Here is an 18,175-nt window from a genome sequence, read left to right as displayed (position 1 = left end):
CAGCTTGACCAGCTAAAACCAGCTTGGTCACCAATATACTACACCAACATAAGCTGTTATAAGTCCAAAACACAGTGAAGGCTGGTCACTAGTGTCCAAAATACCTCGAAGGCTGATCACCAGCAAAACTTGCTAGACCATGCTGGCCAACCAGCATAACCAGCTATAACATGCTGGTCAAACCAGCTTGACCAACATCTGTACAGGTTTAAAAAAATGGAGTACATGGTTGTAAGGATTCCTAATGCTGAACAGTTTACTAACTTCATATTGTTGTCCACAATAAAGCACCCAAATGACTATTCCACAGCAGACTTTGTGACTCCAACAAAATGGTTGTTTGACCCCACCAGCTCTCTCCGTGTGTGACCACAGCCCCAGTGTTTATTTTGGTTGCTAAGGAATGTATTAGACCTGTAAAGGCTCTGCAGCATTAGGACCACAATAAAGGAAAAGCAGACCTAAAGGCACAGTAATGGATTGAAGTGAATGTTTGAAATAACTATTTAAGAGAAATAAGTCTCTGAGCCTGGCTTCTTTTCTCCCTCATCAGCATCTGGAATGGTTTCCATGGTTTCCTTGGACTGAAGTTCCAGAGGTCCAAGGTTTCTTTAGATTACCCAATAGATGTTAGGTACTTAGAGTACTCACAATTGAAATCCTCCCTGCAATAATGCTAGACATTCCTTCTCATTTATCAATTACTTCAACAGTCCCCACTCAATCTACAGGTATGTCTACCCAAAAAATGTGTTATGTTTTCAAGATTTATTCCATTGGCATCATCTCCTATTGGATTTTGAGCACAAAACCTTATTTTGTGGTGACTTGTTTTCATTTTAGAGAAACAAAGCATGACACAATAATTGATTCAGAGGGGTTGGGTTAAATGCGGAAGACACATTTCAGTTGAATGCATTCTGTTGTACAACTGACTAGGTATCCCCCTTCCCTTTCCCCTTAATTAAGTAGAAGACTGTACTGATTTGAAAATTAACTGTTTAAAACCAGCACTCTGATGAAGAGATTAGACACAATGAAAGCACTGTCTCTGGTGGGTGAAGGGCTGATGTTGAATGATTGAAGAACTTTGACACCAGATAAGAGATGGGAGGAGGGGCCAAGTGTCCCTCTCTTAACCCCACTCCCCCACTGGCCAGAGGACTGAGAGGTCACAGTGCTCATGGGATATGTGCTTTGTTTGGCCTGGGCCAATGACCATTGGGCTGTTCTTACCTCCAGTAGCCTGCTTCCCAGCCCAGCCCAGCCCAGCTCGCCCGGCCAATAATTGATTTGTGGGGCTTTTCAGCATTGCATTCTTCCCCTCAGTTGCCAGGCTGAGCATTCTTTTTCAGGAACCCTTATTATTTATTAAAGGGGGAAAAGACAAAGGTGGTGTGGGGTCTTTGCACATTATGAAGGAACTCATCACTCAAGAGTTTCTTGGGTTCTGTTCCATTGGAGGCATTCAATTTGAAACTCATTAAATAGCCTCCTTTAAAGCAACACAAGGAAACAAAGCAAAGGATCGATTGGTCAACAAGCTCCTTTTGTTTCCACTCAGAGTTAAGGTTAGGAGCTATTCTTGTTACATAGTGTGGAATACCTAAGACTCATTCCGATGTGTGACGCATTCCAATGTGCAGACAAAGACCCAAGCACTACGTGACTCAGTCCCTCTTGAAAGAAAGAGAGAGACCTGGGTGTTCCACTTATCTTAATGGATAGTTTCTGGTATTTTTTGGGATTCTCAGTTCTTTGCCACCTTTTGACCTTTCATAAAATGTGAGCTGCAAGCCAAGGCAGTGTCCATTTACATGAAACCTCAACAGTTTAATATTTACTGCTTGCTTGCTAAACTGTTTCCTCTCAATCCAAGCATTAGGCCATTCATGTGTCATTTGCGTATGAAGTCAGGAAAGGAGCGTTCCTCCCCACCCACTCACCCTCCCGTACTGAACCCTTCCCTGACCAGCTCTGTCCACAGCCCACAACACAGATCTGCTGTCCCTCATTTCAATGAATTGCACAAATCAATATCACCATGTCAAACATTTGTTAGATCATAGTAATTATCACTGAAAAAAATGTTTCTAGAAATTGGTTGAAATCAAACCAAATGCTTAACAGCTTTAGTTGTGTTGACTCTCTCTGACAGGTCTGATGATGTTGAATGCTAAAGTGGTTAAATGTTCTATTGGGTTCAGTACAGAACTGTCAATATTTGGACCTTGGGATGAGGCCAAAGATTTTTGTTGAAGTCATAAATAGCTGTTCGCTTCTTCCTCTCTTGTAATGCTGTCCAAAGAAATCATCCTTCAGTCCTACTGTTTAACACTTACAGTAATGTTATTTGTTCTGTCACTTATGACTCATAAGGGTGGGAGGAATCAATACTCCTCTATACTTTCACTGATTATAAGTAGGGCACAGAGGGTTTCCTAACCACATGACCTGACCAGGACCAACTCCAGTCTCTACCTAGTCATGCGTAGTGAAGCTGCAGGCCTGGCCCAGGTCATCTGCAGGAGTAGGGCCAGTGTTTCCACTCAATTGCTTTGCAGATCGCTTTTGCCAAAGCTGCCAGAGCAGATCCCCCGACCAGCCACTCTGGATCTGGCCTTAGTGCTCATCCACCTTGTTCCAATCAGGAGCGAGGAGAAGCCACACATGTAGCCAGGGCCTTGAAGTAGATAGAAAGCTCCAGTTATGTCCCCTGCTTGACCACTTACTGTGTTTGTCTACTGCTAGGAACCGAGAGGCCTGGAGGAAATTAGTGCTGCAGAGGAGACCTCAGAGCAGAGCTCAGCAGCAGCCATTGACCTGTCGACAGACGCCCTGGCTAAACTCTGAACTCCTCTGCCCCTCAAAAAAAAAACAACAAAAAAAAACGTAGGAATGTTTCTGAGTTACAGCTCAGAGAACAACATAGTAAACTCCTGACCACAAAGGGATGTATCTGAACGCACAGGTATACTGACTCTGCGCACTATAAACATTTGCTTTATGGTTTGCTTTACTGTGAAGATATTCTTTGCTTTTTATTATTAGTGGATTATTCATGCTCATTGGGCATGCTCAGTGGCTGTGTTGAACATGTCCATAACAAAACCTCTCCATACAGCACATATAGAACACATTCTTTCCACCTCATTACAAGTCTTTTTTTTACCTACATAGTAGTGAGGTAGAATTTGTGCCTGCAGTGTGATCCTTCAAGCTATAGTAATTAGAAGAGAGCATGTAACTGCTCTGAATATTGGATTACCATTTGTTAAAGAGCATGTCCTCGGGTGGGGTGGGATGGGGAGAATTGGGTTGATAGAGCACCCCTGTACTATGGAGGGACCAGGGGGAAGGGGGACAGAGCTGGCCCCTGAAGTTTCTAAGGGAACCTTTGTCCGGGCTTGACCTGTCCACTGACCTGCTGTTTACTGAGCTTCTGGCTTCAGCAGGCCTCTCGAAAACAAAGAGATCGGCCAGCTGGGAGGCAGGGCACGGAATAATTCTATAGTTTAGTTCGGACATTGGTGAAGGTGTTTTCAGTGGTCACTCACTGATTTTTTTTGTTGCTGTCAAACTTGTTTCTGTTTCTTAGGATAAGGGTGCAAAGTCTGCATGCTGCAAAACCTTAGAGGAGGTTTAAATGGTCATTACTAATAATGGAACACCCATCATTATGTTTTGTGTTAGAGATTTGATTTATTGTGAATCCTCACTTTGTTCATGATCAATAGCAACATATTTTTTTTGCAACTCAGCACCATCATCTTCACAGTAAAGCAAACCAACATCTCCCATCTGCACAGTGACTAAATGAAGAAAAGCATTATGCAAAGCGTTGTTCTACTGTGCCAGTATGGAATGGCAGTGGACAGGGTTTAAGAGAAAGAGCATGTTAGCGGGGGCATTTCGTATCTGTAGGAAAGAAGAGTAACCTCCCAGTTTTAGGAGGCTCTGAGTGATTGATTGGCAGTTTGCAGAGAGCCAGCAGGAGAACGTTAGGCCACCCCAGCAGTGCTGGACAGGATTTGTGGAGGTTGGAGGTCAGAGGTGGGGTCACTGCAAGGGGCAGATGGCCAGATCCTTTTTTTGTGCCGCTTGGCGCAGGCATTCACCCCATCATTAGAAACAAGCTGGACAAAACATCCGGGTAAACAATAAATTATTTTACAATTTTAGCTAGGTGGGTTTGGTAGTTATATATTCTCCATGTGGTTGAATGAAATCATTAAGTAACATAAACACATTGTGAAAGGTGGAGAATAGTCAAGTCACTTTTTCATTTATGGAGGCATTTCTCAATAACTAGACACCCAAAGCTCCAGGGGGGAGGTGCATATGATGAGCATTTGCTGGCAATGCAGAGCACGTATTTTATTCTTAATGTGTTTCAAAAGTAATCTGTAAGGTGACTGGAAGAAGGAAGAAGTAAATGGTAAATGGGCACACAGAGATAGTTGAAGGTATAATCTTGTCATTGTAGTGTGAGCCTCAGCTAATCTGCTTTAATATTTCATTTAGGAGCATTAGGTGCCGCCTCTGGCGAACATCATCACTCAAAGGAAATGGTCAATCGCATATTTTGAGCAGCCATGGCAGTGACCACAGCTCGACAAACCCTAGCAGAATAGATTTTAGACTGAGGCTTAGTAGTTAATCAATAATCAATAAGGATCTCTCTGTTTGTCAATCAAGCATTTTTTGTGTCTGGGAAGCTCATCCTCTCAAGCCCCCAGGCCCCGGGCTACTGGGATGGATGCCTCCATGTTGCATTGCTGCTGTTGTGCAACACTTAGGAATGTGTTTGATGTTGATCAGAGGTTCCACATTTTATTCCTCCATGGGAGCGTGTTGCTGAGGGATGGGCCCCTGTATCCGTTCAATGATGGTCCCAATCCAATGCCTGCCTGCACTTATCTCCACAGCAAATATTCCTCTGCAGAGGGCTGCACTGGGCATGATGCACAAGAGGCCTTACAGCTCAGAACTAATTCAATTAAAAATGCCCAAAGCAAAGTGGCCAGGGGCTCAGTGAAAGGATCAGTCTCCTTGTCTTCAAAATAACTATACACAAAGAAATGGGCCTCTACAGCAACTGGTGGGACACAACCCATTAGAGAAGTTGGCATTTCATTTGAAAGTCCACAATCTAATACTAGAAGTAAAGCGCTCTGCAAATGAAAGTTCAAGGCAAAGTGGCGCAGCTCTGTAAAACTGGTCAGGATAGACAATGTAGGCTATGGATCCTAAATTAATTGGGTTCATTCTGGCTTTGCTCATGAACGGTACATGCTCTGCCCGCGGCCAGTGAAAAAAACAAGGAGGTCTTTACCTTGAAATGTCAGAGGGTCAGCTGTGTTTAGGAGGGACAGAATTCCCCTTGCCGCCTTCCTGAAGACGACACAGAGTAGTCGTCAGAGTGCAGTGCGCTGATCAGGATTCACAGAGCCCAGTCTGGCAGTTAGGGCTTTCCCACTGTTTAGCACCACGACACCTGGAAACCCAGGTTACGTCCAGCTATCCATATCGGCCGTTATAGAGGCCAGGACACAATCCAGTGTGTTTATGATGGGGTGGAGTTTACCTTTAGGCAAGGTTTCTCGAGAGCAGTGCTTGAGATTTACGTTGCTTTTAAGTAGAACTCTAAGAAAGGTTTGTTAGGGATACATCTAGAAGCGCACCTCCTGTGCTGTGTGCTGATTGTCAGTGCAATTTTATGAGTGGTAATAGTTCAATTATTCAGACTTAAGGTGCAAGAAGATGTTGATTGTGGTCCTCTCTGATGTCAGTGGCAACAGCTGTTCAATCAGAAACGATGAACCTTATACCTAGTGAGGATTTGCCTCGCTTTAAATCTGAGCTCCTTGTAATCTTTGCACAGCTCCTCGTATGTTTTCTTCATCTGTTGGCTCTTCCCCCCTCTCTTTTCTCCCCTAGCAAGCCTGCTGTGTTTGATGTGCGTTCAGGGTTTTTTGTGTGCAGAATTTAGAGAAGAGTGGTCATTTCTGTGATAAAGTTAGTGGGGGAGCCTCCGAAGGCAAACACTGGGTACGGTATCTCATTGTTACACTGGGCTAGCGAGATAACTGAGCCTAGGGAGGGGGAGAGAGTTGGATGGAGAGAGAGAGAGCCCAGGAGAGGTACTCTGATGCCCCTCTCCACTCCCCTCAGACTGCCTCTTCATCTGTGAGTGCTGATGACTGCTTGCCCCTGCAGCACAAACAGCATCGGATGTGTGCAGAGGTTAAAGAGCACTACAGTCTTTTGTTAATCCATTACTTAAGTGGTGCGCATTGCATTCTGAAAACATGCAGATGTTTTGAATCTGAAGACACATGTCACGTGTATCTTTGAATTATCTGATTCCTTTTTCTCGGAGTAGTAAATGGGTGAAGAGGATTTTGTTTTGTGGTACTTGTTTTGGGTATTTCTGATGTAGTCTTCTTATATAGTCCTTCACTGATGTAGCCTAGTACGTTGGTTGCACTGGGTCACAGTTGTGCCAGGAGTGGTTTGATTTGTTTATGATAATTAAGTTGATGTTATCCAGCCCTGGGGCTTTTTGGTAAATATTTTATTTATCCCAGTAGTTCTAAAAATGTGATTTAATTGAGGCCTGTATCAAGAGCAGCACACCATAATTTATTTTAAAGTAACTGTCCAGTGTTTCCAGATTTCTATGAAATATGTGGTATTATTAATTACAATATGAGTGAAATAGTTTTCTTTCCAAAAAAAATGTAATTAAGTGTGTTACAAAAGAGATTTTCTGTGTTGGAATGGTGTGGGTGTGGGACACACTCTTTTCAAGCCACTTCGATACAAAGTGATTTTCGTAGCAGGTTTGGAGAGCATTTTCACTAACCCTAACCTTAACCCTTTTCCTAACCGTAACCTCAGTCTCCTAATCGGCTATGTTAAGTCTCCTAACCTGCTATGAAAAAGTCATTTCGGTATCGAAGTGGCATGAAAAGAGTGTTTCCAGTGTGGGCGTACACCAACAGCAGAGTAGAGTTGACTGGTCATATCATCCTCCATGAGGAAATAGCAAGCATTTTTTAAACAGTCTGTTTGAGATACAAATTTTATGTGTGTTTTTTAAAGTGTTTTTTCTCCAATTTATGCTTTGGCCACAAATACAAGTATAGGATCGTAAGTCAACACCATTATTTGGGTATAAGTTAACGTATTATTAACTTTTAAAAGTAATATTTTCACTGGACAGTAACTTTAACAAACTATTGACCTGAGGCGTGTTTAGTTCAAAAGGGGGATGGGAGTGGATAGCAGTGGATAACCTTAATGGCTTTTGGGTTTTTTATTGCTTAGTGACTGAAAAATGGGGGGGACATAATGTTCTAGATTATTTTGTATAACCTTTTTGAAACGATTAACAATTTATTCTAGACATTGAACTACTTGCAACATCATTCTTAACGGTGGATAAGGTTTAGGTGAAATCAGTAATGGGACACACGCTGTGTACATGAGGGTTCTCATGGAGTTTAGTTTCCATACAGCTCAGGTGGTGTCTGAACTGTATGGAATCCAAGCAGGATGTTGCCAGACCTCTCTACCAATCATCACCTTCCGGCTGCACTAATCCCCCTCTTTATCTCAGGGGGATTAAAGTATAAAATCAGTGGCAAATAATATGTTGGTAACATTTATAATGATGTATTAATTGCTATAAGCATATGAGACCTATTATATCTGTTGTCTCTCTAGGAATAGACCTAGAGGTAGGCCTAATTAGGAATTAGATGCTGTGTGTCTGTGAGGACTACGTGTGTCTGTGAGGGTTGGTTATATGTGATATTGTCCTTTAATGCTACTGTTAGCATAGAGCAGTCATTTTAGGTTCCCACTGGCTGGCCATTCATCTGGCCTGTCAAAGGCCTCACTTTCAGTATCATCTTTCACTGAATGATCTTCCCAAACTCTGCTGCTCCATAAGGGGGAAATGAATCAATGATCTCAAAAAAATGGATCAAGCTTCCCATCCTCCTCTACATGGCCTCATAACCAGCTGTGGGCTTAATGACTCTGTGTTTAAATATAAAGAGTTTTACAGCAAGCGTATGAGGAATTTTATTGATGTGCATAGTAGAGGAGCTAATTAATAAGATGGGCCTAGCAGAGATTTCCTCTGCTCTCTGATCTCCTCAGTGTTTAATGTGCTCCAGCCAGGATGAGCTGACAGGTACCTGTAACATGCTGGTTTGTTTAGGTTAGTTAGGGCCTCGGGAACCCCGTCTGATATCCGATGTCTGGTGCTTGTATAACACCTAATTTGAGGGAGAACTGGAGGTTATGCATTTCAAAGAGAAGGTGAGAGACAGGGCAAGGTTTTGTAAGGAGAAAAAAACAACAGCTGATTTCAATAGTGGACTAACCTACATCTCAGGGCAAAGGGTCTTCCTGTGACTGTCTTGATTAGACGGCAATGCATCAACACATAAACTCTGTCTAGGCTGTAAGGAGAGGAGGTGAGGGAGAGAATTTGTCTTGGAGGGGTAAGGTTGGATGGCTTGTGGGGCTCTTCAGATCTTGCTGTCAACAGCCCTTATGATTATTCTTGGCAAATGTGCAGCATTTATTTCTTGTTGGGACATGGCAGCTCCTTGGCAAGTAGTTTCATGGACAATTATATGAATAAAGGGGATGGCAGTTGGGGTAGTGATCATTTCGGTATAATTGTGCACATAGGTTTTCCTATTTTATATATATTTTTTAAATTACCCCTTTTTTCTCCCCAATTTCGTGGTATCCAATTGGTAGTAGTTACAGTCTTGTCTCATCGCTGCAACTCCTGTACGGACTCGGGAGAGGCGAAGGTCGAGAGCCATGCATCCCCTGAAACACAACCCAACCTAGCCACACTGCTTCTTGACACAACGCACATCCAACCCGAAAGCCAGCCGCACCAATGTGTCGGAGGAAACACTGTACACCTGGTGACCTGGTCAGCGTGCACTGCACCCGGCCCGCCACAGGAGTCACTAGTGCACGATGAGACAAGGATATCCCTGCCGGCCAAACCCTCCCTAACCCGGGCGACGCTGGGCCAATTGTGCGTCGCCCCATGGACCTCCCGGTCGCGGCAGAGTCTGGGCTCGAACCCAGAATCTCTGGTGGTACAGCTAGCACTGCGATGCAGTGCCTTAGACCACTGCGCCACCCGGTAGGCCGCGATTTTCTTATTTTCAATGAAAATTCTAAGAATGAGGTTCAGCTTCACAGCACTACAGTCTCACTATCAGGCAGATACTGAAGTGGGTTGGCCTCTGCTGGGTATGGGCTTTAGTGAGATGGTAACCTGAAAGTGAAGTAGTGTATATTTTAAAGATATGCCTGGCAGCTCAATATATTCCCTTATTTCCATAAATGTAATTGATTTCCATTTTAACTGAACAGTCCTAAGATACAGAGGCTTAGTTAGACTGATAGAAAGGCATGTAACCTTATCCACCAAGATGAGCTGCTGATCAAGAGACGATATTGGGCCATGAACATACATTTTTGTGATGATTGGTATTATAGATCCAAATGGGGGAAAATACAATATTAGAAATACAATAATAGTTATTGCTTTCTAATGGCTGCATTACTAGTTATCATCTCTTCGTACTGTACGTTAGAGAATGTGTCTACTCTTGTAGTACACAGTGTCTCACCATTCCTTGTTCTGTAGGTATCTCCCCCTTTACAAATCAGCCAACATCCATTGTGGTGACAGAAGGATCAGTCGCCCGTTTCACCTGCAAAGTCACTGCAAGCCCTCCTCCCATCATCACCTGGGAGTTCAATCGGGTCATGTTACCCCTGGCAACTAAAAGGTATGCATTCTCATTATTTCATTATCATGCCATGTCATTAACTTTATCTGTAGATGGCGTTTGAGAGTATTGTCGAAGTCTATTATGATTTTAAACTGTACATGTCAGAGTGATAGAAATATCAGAGCTGTGTGCTCTAATATCTATGATGTCAGTTGTATTGATTGTCTTTGTGTTCTTGTCTGTCCCAGAATCACCATTTTGCCCAGTGGCGTTTTGCAGATTTACGGGGTGGAAAAAGGGGATGCTGGGAACTATCGTTGTGTGGCGACCAACATCGCCAACCGTCGCCGGAGTACAGAGGCAACCCTCACTGTCACTCCAGGTGGGAGATAGTGGAGAATTAGCACTCTTTTCAGATTTAAACATAATATATTCACAAGCATTGCATCAAACATTATAAGCCCAATAAAAGCCAAGTTATATTTATGTTGAGTAGTGAAGTGGGCACCCTGGTCAAATCCTGTCTCCCCTCCACAGCTCCAAGCCCCAAACTGCCTCAGAGGCCTCGTATCATTGCCGGGCCCCAGAATGCCACTGTGTCCCTGCACCAAAGTGCCATCCTGGAATGCATGGCTACAGGGAACCCCCAACCCCTCATATCCTGGAGCCGAGCCGACAGCAAGTCCATCGATGTTTTCAACACCAAGGTGCTGGGCAATGGCAACCTCATCATCTCTGACATCAAACCCCAACACGGAGGAGTGTACATGTGCAGAGCCACTACCCCTGGCACACGCAACTATACCATCGCCACAGCCAACATCACTGTGCTAGGTAAACACATGTTAGTCGTCTGTGTAGAGCTCTTATAAGTGTCATTTGTTATTACAGACATCGTTGGTGTTTGTTACATCTATGACGTTTCCCTTATCCAGCGCCTCCGTCCTTGGTGGAGTGGCCGGAGAGCCTGACCCGTCCGCGTGCGGGCACGGCCCGCTTTGTGTGCCAGGCTGAGGGTGTTCCCCTGCCCCACATCACTTGGCTGAAGAACGGAGAGAAGGTCCACTCCAACGGACGCATCAAGATGTACAACAGGTCTGAGCTCTAACACCAGATCGAATGTAGCTAATAACTCTGCTCCTGTTTGTCTCCCTCTCAATTGTTTATTTATATGATCATCCCATTGTTTTATAAATCCCTGCCTCCTAAACACCAACCATATTGTATGTTCTGCTGTATGTTAATTAAAACATAATCCCTAATTCCTTTACCCCACAGGTAAGTTGTCTTTGTTGATTGGAAACTCAGTCCCAATTAAAAATTCATCAGCCCTTCCCTACAGAAGAACGGAAGCTGAATAATTTACAAACGTGCTAATGGCATTTCAGTGGATTTCCCACTAATTTACTTCCTCTGCTAGTACCACTGCCTTGGCTTGTTAACGGTTTCTGATTTGAAAGAGAATGATAGAGCTGGTAAGCGACTGTTTAAGTATTGGTAGGGGAAAATGAAGGAGGGACAGAAGTCTAATATGGCCATATGTGTTTTGTCCCACAGTAAACTGGTGATCAACCAGATCATCCCTGAGGATGATGCCATCTACCAGTGCCAGGTAGAGAATGAGCAGGGCTCTGTGCTGTCCATGGCCCGGCTCATAGTGGTGATGTCAGAGGACCGGCCCAGCGCGCCCAGGAACATCCGGGCTGACACTGTATCCAGCTCCGCCATCTTGCTGGCCTGGGAGAGACCACTGTACAACTCAGACAAAGTGATCGCCTACTCTGTGCACTACATGAAGGCTGAAGGTGAGATATGATGGCCAATTCAGGGGGAGCCTCTTCTATGTCTTGTACCTTTTCAAGCAGAAACTCTTTTTGATGTTGTCAGGAAATAGTTAATGTCGTATGTATTAGGGCATTCCATATTAATGGCCTTGGTAGCCACAGGAGTTAACAGTTAACACTGTTTAGAGTCCTGAATGCTCCGCTTCCTCCTTGCCCCCAGAACGGAATGTGGGAGATTGACCATCTGTTGTTAATAGTTGGTTGCTGGGTAGAGGTCAAGGAAAAGGATGATTACTGCACCGAAGAAAGAACAGCAGCTTGCTCTGTACAAATAGGACTGGCCTTCCATAGGCGATCTCAAGCCCTGTGCATGGGTTATAAAAGTGCAGGAACACCCTACACTAGATGAGATGCAGGATAGACAGGAACCGATCACAAGAATACAAGGGCTGCACTGTTGTCACTAGTCACCCCAGTCAGTGACTGCTGGACCTTTAGCTTTCCTGGGAACCTGTATTGTTGATGAAGAGGCACCAAGAGTCACATTCAAACAATGTAACAGTTCAGCACAAATGTTATCCAGTTCATTCAGGCACTGTTGTTCATCGCCGGCTATGGAATACCATTGTATAGGCCAAATGTACGAATTCCATGCAGCAAAAGAAACACCTGCTAGGCTGTGTAAGGATAAGGACGTTAAGAGAAGTAAGTTAGAAAATCTGCCCCTTTCTCCTTAAATAACTGGCGTCTGTAAAGGATTTGGTGCACTTGATTAAGATTACGTGAAACATTCTGTCCGGTCTCAGAGAATGGCTGGCCGTTGAGATTGACAGGAGTGGTAGCACCGAAGAATTCTGCACCTGAGGTCTCAGACACAGAGCCTTGGCACTAAATGGAGGTTCTAATGAAAGAAGGAACTAATTAGTCTGTGTGTTGGAGTGTGCTAATCCAACAGAGGAGATTCTGTCAAGGCACTGGGACAGTGTGAGCTGGACTGGGAGGGAGGCTTTGTGTGTCTTTTCAGGGAGGTTTCCTGGGCCTTTCAGGCCCCTGGACAAGGCCTTTTCTGTTTACTCTCAAGGATCTTGTTTACCAGGTCAGAAATCAGGCTGGACGATTCAATACATCCTGGCTACAAGTGAGTCTTTTGTGGGACCTTCCTAATCTGTGCTAATTAAACTGCTATTAGGCTCAGCCAGCAATGTGGGAAAATCAAATGCTGGAATTTGGCTTGAGCAATGTTGTCTATAAAAGGGGAAGGAACCAGTTTGATTGAGTTGATACTTTTTGTATATTGTACATACTGAATGGACCAGATGCTCACTGTTAGAGACAGATGTACAGCGTAATTTGTAAGAATCAGGCGCCTCAGACAAGGAGGTTCCTAAAGCCAAAGTGATTATGTTCTAATTGCTCTGTATACTGAGAGAAATCATAGAATGATGATTATGGAAAGTTATCAAAAGTTGTCTTTGTACTCAGAATGTATGCAAATCTTCATATACCCTTTTATGATTAGGTCCCCCTTTAGTGTCCTAAAGAGTTTGCATTGAAGGATCAGATCCCCTCTGAACTCCTTGCCTGTACATGCAGCTTACAACTCTGTGGGTGGTAATTGATTAATTGATTAAATGTGTTTCCTTTTCTTCCCTGAAACCAGGCTTGAACAACGAGGAATATCAGGTTGTCATTGGCAACGACACAACCCGGTACATTATTGATGACCTGGAGTCAGTGCGGAACTACACCTTCTACATCGTGGCCTACATGCCCATGGGAGCCAGCCGCATGTCAGACCATGTGTTCCAGCACACCCTGGAGGATGGTGAGGCCTCGTCGTTAGCTCCCACATACACAAACATACAGTCCACCCTGGCCTTTATCGGGCTGTAACCCAGGGAAACAGAGGTAATGTGCAGCCATAACTGTCACCCCAGGATGAATAAAAACACCCCCAGATGAATAGTAAAGAGAATGCTTCATATTGATCCTGTAGTCATTGTGTAAGGTCTTCTATCACTCTAATGGAGGACTCAGAGGATGTTTTCCAGTGTGGTTAAACAGTAATGAATAGACTGTAGAGAGTGTGCAGTACTGTAGGTCCTGTAATGAATCTAGTGGGGCTGACCCCTGGCTGTCTAATTGGGGTCGTCTCTAAGAGGTGCGCCAGAGGAATAGAGGAGTCTAATAAGGAAGGATTAGATGGTGGACCACTCGGCTGGTTAAACATTAGTCAGGCTGATATTTAGAGATCAGGAATGACCCTCTCTACTATAATCTAACTCCCCCCCAGGGCCCTTTACAGTTCACACCACCCCATGAAATGTTTCTGTACTGTGCAACCGTGACCACCACTTATGATCAAGGATAATTACATTTCTTTCATATTCCACAGAAAATAACTAGCCTATTGTCCTTGACTAAGGGAATATCTGTCACATGATTGCATACCAGTCTAAATCAGGTCCCATCTATTTATTGTGTACACTTGCAGACTTACTGAATTGATTTTCCAGTATGACTGAGTGTGATGCACAGTGAGCTGATTTGTATCTCTGGGTTTGTTCATTATAGTCTCAGTAGCTAGCTGTTACCTTTGGTCCCCAACAAAACAAGATACAAAACAACCATAAATATAGACAGAAACCAGAGACAGTAACACAGTAATGAACAAGTTGGTGACTGTATAAGCCTCTACATGACCACTCTGTCTCCCTCTTCACAGTGCCCCTGCGTGCTCCAGAGCTCAGCCTCACCAGCCGCAGCCCCACAGACATCCAGGTGTTCTGGCAGCCCCTTGCAGCCAAGCTAAGCCGCGGCCGGGTGTCGGCCTACCGCTTGTACTATCGTACCAGCGCTGACCAGGCCGTCACCCAGCTGGAGCTTCCTGGGGAGATGACCCAGTATCTCCTGGAGGGCCTGCAGCCCGACACCATCTACCTCCTCCGCATCGCTGCAGCCACTAGCGTGGGCTGGGGGGAACAGTCAGCCTGGACCTCCCACCGCACCCCTAAGGCGTCCAGCGCCAAAGGTACTTACACATGCTCCTCAGTAGTAGCGATGAGTTATTGGCTGCTCCCTGATGGTCCGATCCTCCAGGCATTCAGACATGCACATGATATTTTTTCTGAAGTTAAACATGTTCTCTGTGTGTCCCAGTCTTATGACTAGGTTGCTGCGTGCACATATGATGCTTTTACAGATATGATTACAACTGTATGACTTCTAATCAATCAAAGTCAAAAGACATACGTAAGCCATAACATGAACCGGAATTTCAACCTTAGATTTGTAAAGCTACCACATCACAGAAATAAACATGTAAGGCCTTACTTCCTGCCTTACTTCCTGCACTGACTTATCATGCACACTAAAACCATCATGCCTTGCAGGCCCACAGTGAGAACACACTTCCCTCTACACATAGTCAATATAGGAGCAAAGAGGCTGGATTATCTCTGAACCTTTCGTCTTCCCAGTCCTCTGCTGAATGTGTGAGAGAGAGCCATGAGAAGAGCTTGCTCTAATAATCTTGTTAAGGCATTGCGTTTGTTACTTCATGACCTTTGGCCCTCCCTGTCAGTAACATCGGAATGGCTTCAGTCATGGGTCATAAAAGAGAGGCCTCTGGGTGGGAGGAATAATAGTTCTGTTTAGAGCTCCATCTGAGCCTCAGGGGTGGGGGAGGGGACTGCTGCCCTCTCTCTCGCTCTGTCCTTTTGGAAACAAACAGGATCTTTTCTAGAATTCTGCCAGGATCATGTCGGCTGAATAGGCATTCTGTCAGTAGAACTGAGGACCTGGCTCATCTCTGCTATTGTGTGTTTGTGCCTGGTTGTGTATCTGTGTGTCAGGCTTGGGCATGTTATGGATGTGCCTCTGGTTGGGGGCTGCAGGCTGGGAGCCGGTTATTTCCATCAGGTAAAGCCAGTGAGCAGCTGGGTGGTGAGCATTCCTGTTTTCAAGGAACAAGACAAGCTACAGAGTCAACTTGCTCCCAGCCTGCCACCCTGCATCTCTTACAATACAATAATTTTTGGTGACTTTGCCCCTATTTGTCCAGCAAATTATTTCTGGGAAATCTAAATAAGCATGTTTCTGCCATATTAAATGGTTTACTCTTAATAATTTGGGTATCCCAAACAAATGTGTGCCTGAACAAGTCCTTAATTTGTTAAGGACTAGCTAACCTTTCTTTATAAATTGTTGTGGACTGTCAATAGTAGCAAAGCTCTCAATGGTATCTGAATATGAAGCAAATTGACCTTTATGAGCACATTGGTGTGGCCTGGCCATTGGGCTTAGGGTAAAGAAGGCCTGATCGGGTAGCGGGGGTTGGGTGTGGGTTGGTTTCATATATACTCCCTTGACTTGGTACTATTTCAGATGAGCTGGTTAAAATAAAGACATCTGAATAAAAATGAATAGTCATGCAGGTTGAACTCTGTATATAAGTAGTACACATGAAATTTAAAAAGAGAGATTCTGTTTGAACCTTACATCCTCAGAACTGTACTCAATAAATCTAATTGTATTGGTCACATACACATATTTAGCAGGTGTTATTGCAGGTGTAGTGAAATGCTTGTGATAAGAAATAACACACACACACAAAAAAATACTGAAAAGTTGCTTAGTAGCTAGAAGCAGAGCTGCCATCTCTTCACAAAACAATTACATTAAATAAATACTCAGATGTTTACTGTGACTCTAACCACAGATCTCTCTTTGTGTCTCCCCAAAGGGACTCTAATCACAGATCTATCTCTCTTCGTGTCTACCCACAGTGACTCTAACCACAGATCTCTCTCTCTTTGCGTCTCCTCACAGTGACTCTAACCACAGATCTCTCTCTCTTCGTGTCTCCCCACAGTGACTCTAACCACAGATCTATCTCTCTTTGTGTCTCCTCACAGTGCCTCTGGCCCCTGAGCTACAGTTGGAGCCTCTGAACTGCACCACCATCATAGTGCGCTGGCAGCTGGCACCAGGAAACTCTGTCAGCGTCCAGGGCTACAGGCTGTTCTACCACGAGGAGAGCCAGGCTGAGAGTTCCCCCATCCAGCTGCGTGTCCAGGACAACAGGCACACCATTGGAGGCCTGGGTGAGTAGACTCCACATAGTACACCCACCCTATGATCTCACATTGTTGCTGATGACATTTGTCTTGATTTTGGATTTCAATTGCAAGATTAAGAATATGTTCTAGTCAATGCATGGTTACACAATGAAAGTCCTCCTTAAATTGGATTTGGATCAAAGATGCTTTTAAAAAACATTTTCTGTGTCCTCACCAGGCATGTTTAAGGTCTTTTTAGGATCAGAAAAGCCCATTAGTTTGGCAAGGACAAAGTATTTTCATGTGAGTTGTGGGGGCTCATGTCCATAGGTCCAGAAAGAAGCCAACCCCCCATGACCTTACGGCCCTGGCCTGGTTTCCAATGTATGTCCCCCCAACAGATTTAGAAATAGCTGCTAGCTGGGACTGAGGAAGGGGTGTTGGGGGCATATGCTGGTTCTCTGGCCTCTGGGTCAAATTCATTTTGCCAAGTTGGAGAGTGTGGAAGGAAAGGGAGTCCCACACTACTGCAGTGGACAACTGACCATCTGTGGCCAGAGGAGGTCAGCCAGGTGGCCAGCAGCTGAATTTTGAATCAGGAAGCTCTGGCACTAGACCAGGATTAGAAAGCATAAGGGGGGGGGGGGGTTAAATACAGTATGTGTTCCCCAATACCTTTTTGTTTTCTTGCTACAGTATTTGTTTTTTTTTTGTCATGGAGGGGTCTTACTGTGAAGGGGGCGATAAATATGACTGCTGAAACTTCCCCCATTTTGGCACCAGCTGTTGTTTAGAATGACACAAGGCTATAGTATTGAGTAGGTTTTAAAGTGCTGTACTTTATGAAATATTTGTTGTTTTGAATGGATAATTATTTTTCAATAGAGAATATTTTTATAAAGCTTGAGGTAAAATCTATTGGAGAGATAGAACATATGAAGTCTGGCTTTTTGTGAACATTCTCCTTTTCCTCATGAACCACATTTTCCTCCTGGAATAATGAACATAGTGGACAAAAAAGTTGTAGTAATGTGATATAGATAGATATCACAAAAACACACCTACTATGCCTTGGTTTTTCATTTGTTTCTCATTGAAACAGTTTAATGACCTCAAATGTGCCTGTTTCATAGAATAGCTAGCAGAGGTGTGTTCCAGGGCTGTCTTTAGAGGAGAGGGAAGCTGTTCTTGTGGAACAGATTTATGGTGTGTTTTATGACTACTGTGATCAGAGCATTTGGAGGAGCATTCACATCAAAGGCTTTCATTGTGTTAGGCTTTAAGGGCCACAAAAGAGACTTAATTGACCAAGAGTCAACCAAATTCAGCCCCTGACCGCTGGTAGCTGAGCTTTTCTGTAAATACATATCCATGGAATGTGACTTGTAGTATGACATGTTGAAGAGAAGTATGCATCTCATTTATCTTCCCAAAGGTTTCCCCCCTCAGGGGAGAGACTTCCTGTTGGAGAGGAGACACAGCAGTTTAATTTGTCACGTATTACTGTCAGTGTCAGATAGGTTTTAGGTACGATTTCAGTTCCTAT

General features: G+C 44.1%; 1 protein-coding gene across 1 annotated transcript in view; it reads left to right on the top strand.

Moving 5' to 3' along the window:
* LOC129854241 (protogenin A-like) overlaps positions 1-18,175 on the top strand; it is a 41,232-nt gene that overhangs the window by 8,923 nt on the left and 14,134 nt on the right. Inside the window, exons 3-10 of the mRNA XM_055921052.1 lie at positions 9,698-9,842; positions 10,034-10,167; positions 10,323-10,619; positions 10,721-10,880; positions 11,343-11,590; positions 13,230-13,394; positions 14,295-14,600; positions 16,486-16,674. Coding sequence (XP_055777027.1) covers positions 9,698-9,842; positions 10,034-10,167; positions 10,323-10,619; positions 10,721-10,880; positions 11,343-11,590; positions 13,230-13,394; positions 14,295-14,600; positions 16,486-16,674 — 1,644 coding nt within the window. The remainder of the gene's footprint in view (positions 1-9,697; positions 9,843-10,033; positions 10,168-10,322; positions 10,620-10,720; positions 10,881-11,342; positions 11,591-13,229; positions 13,395-14,294; positions 14,601-16,485; positions 16,675-18,175) is intronic.

Source organism: Salvelinus fontinalis, chromosome 4 (genome assembly GCF_029448725.1).
Source record: "Salvelinus fontinalis isolate EN_2023a chromosome 4, ASM2944872v1, whole genome shotgun sequence".
Taxonomy (NCBI): Eukaryota; Metazoa; Chordata; class Actinopteri; order Salmoniformes; family Salmonidae; genus Salvelinus; species Salvelinus fontinalis.
Note: the sequence above shows the minus strand (reverse complement) of the source record. Positions and strands in the feature narration are given on the sequence as shown.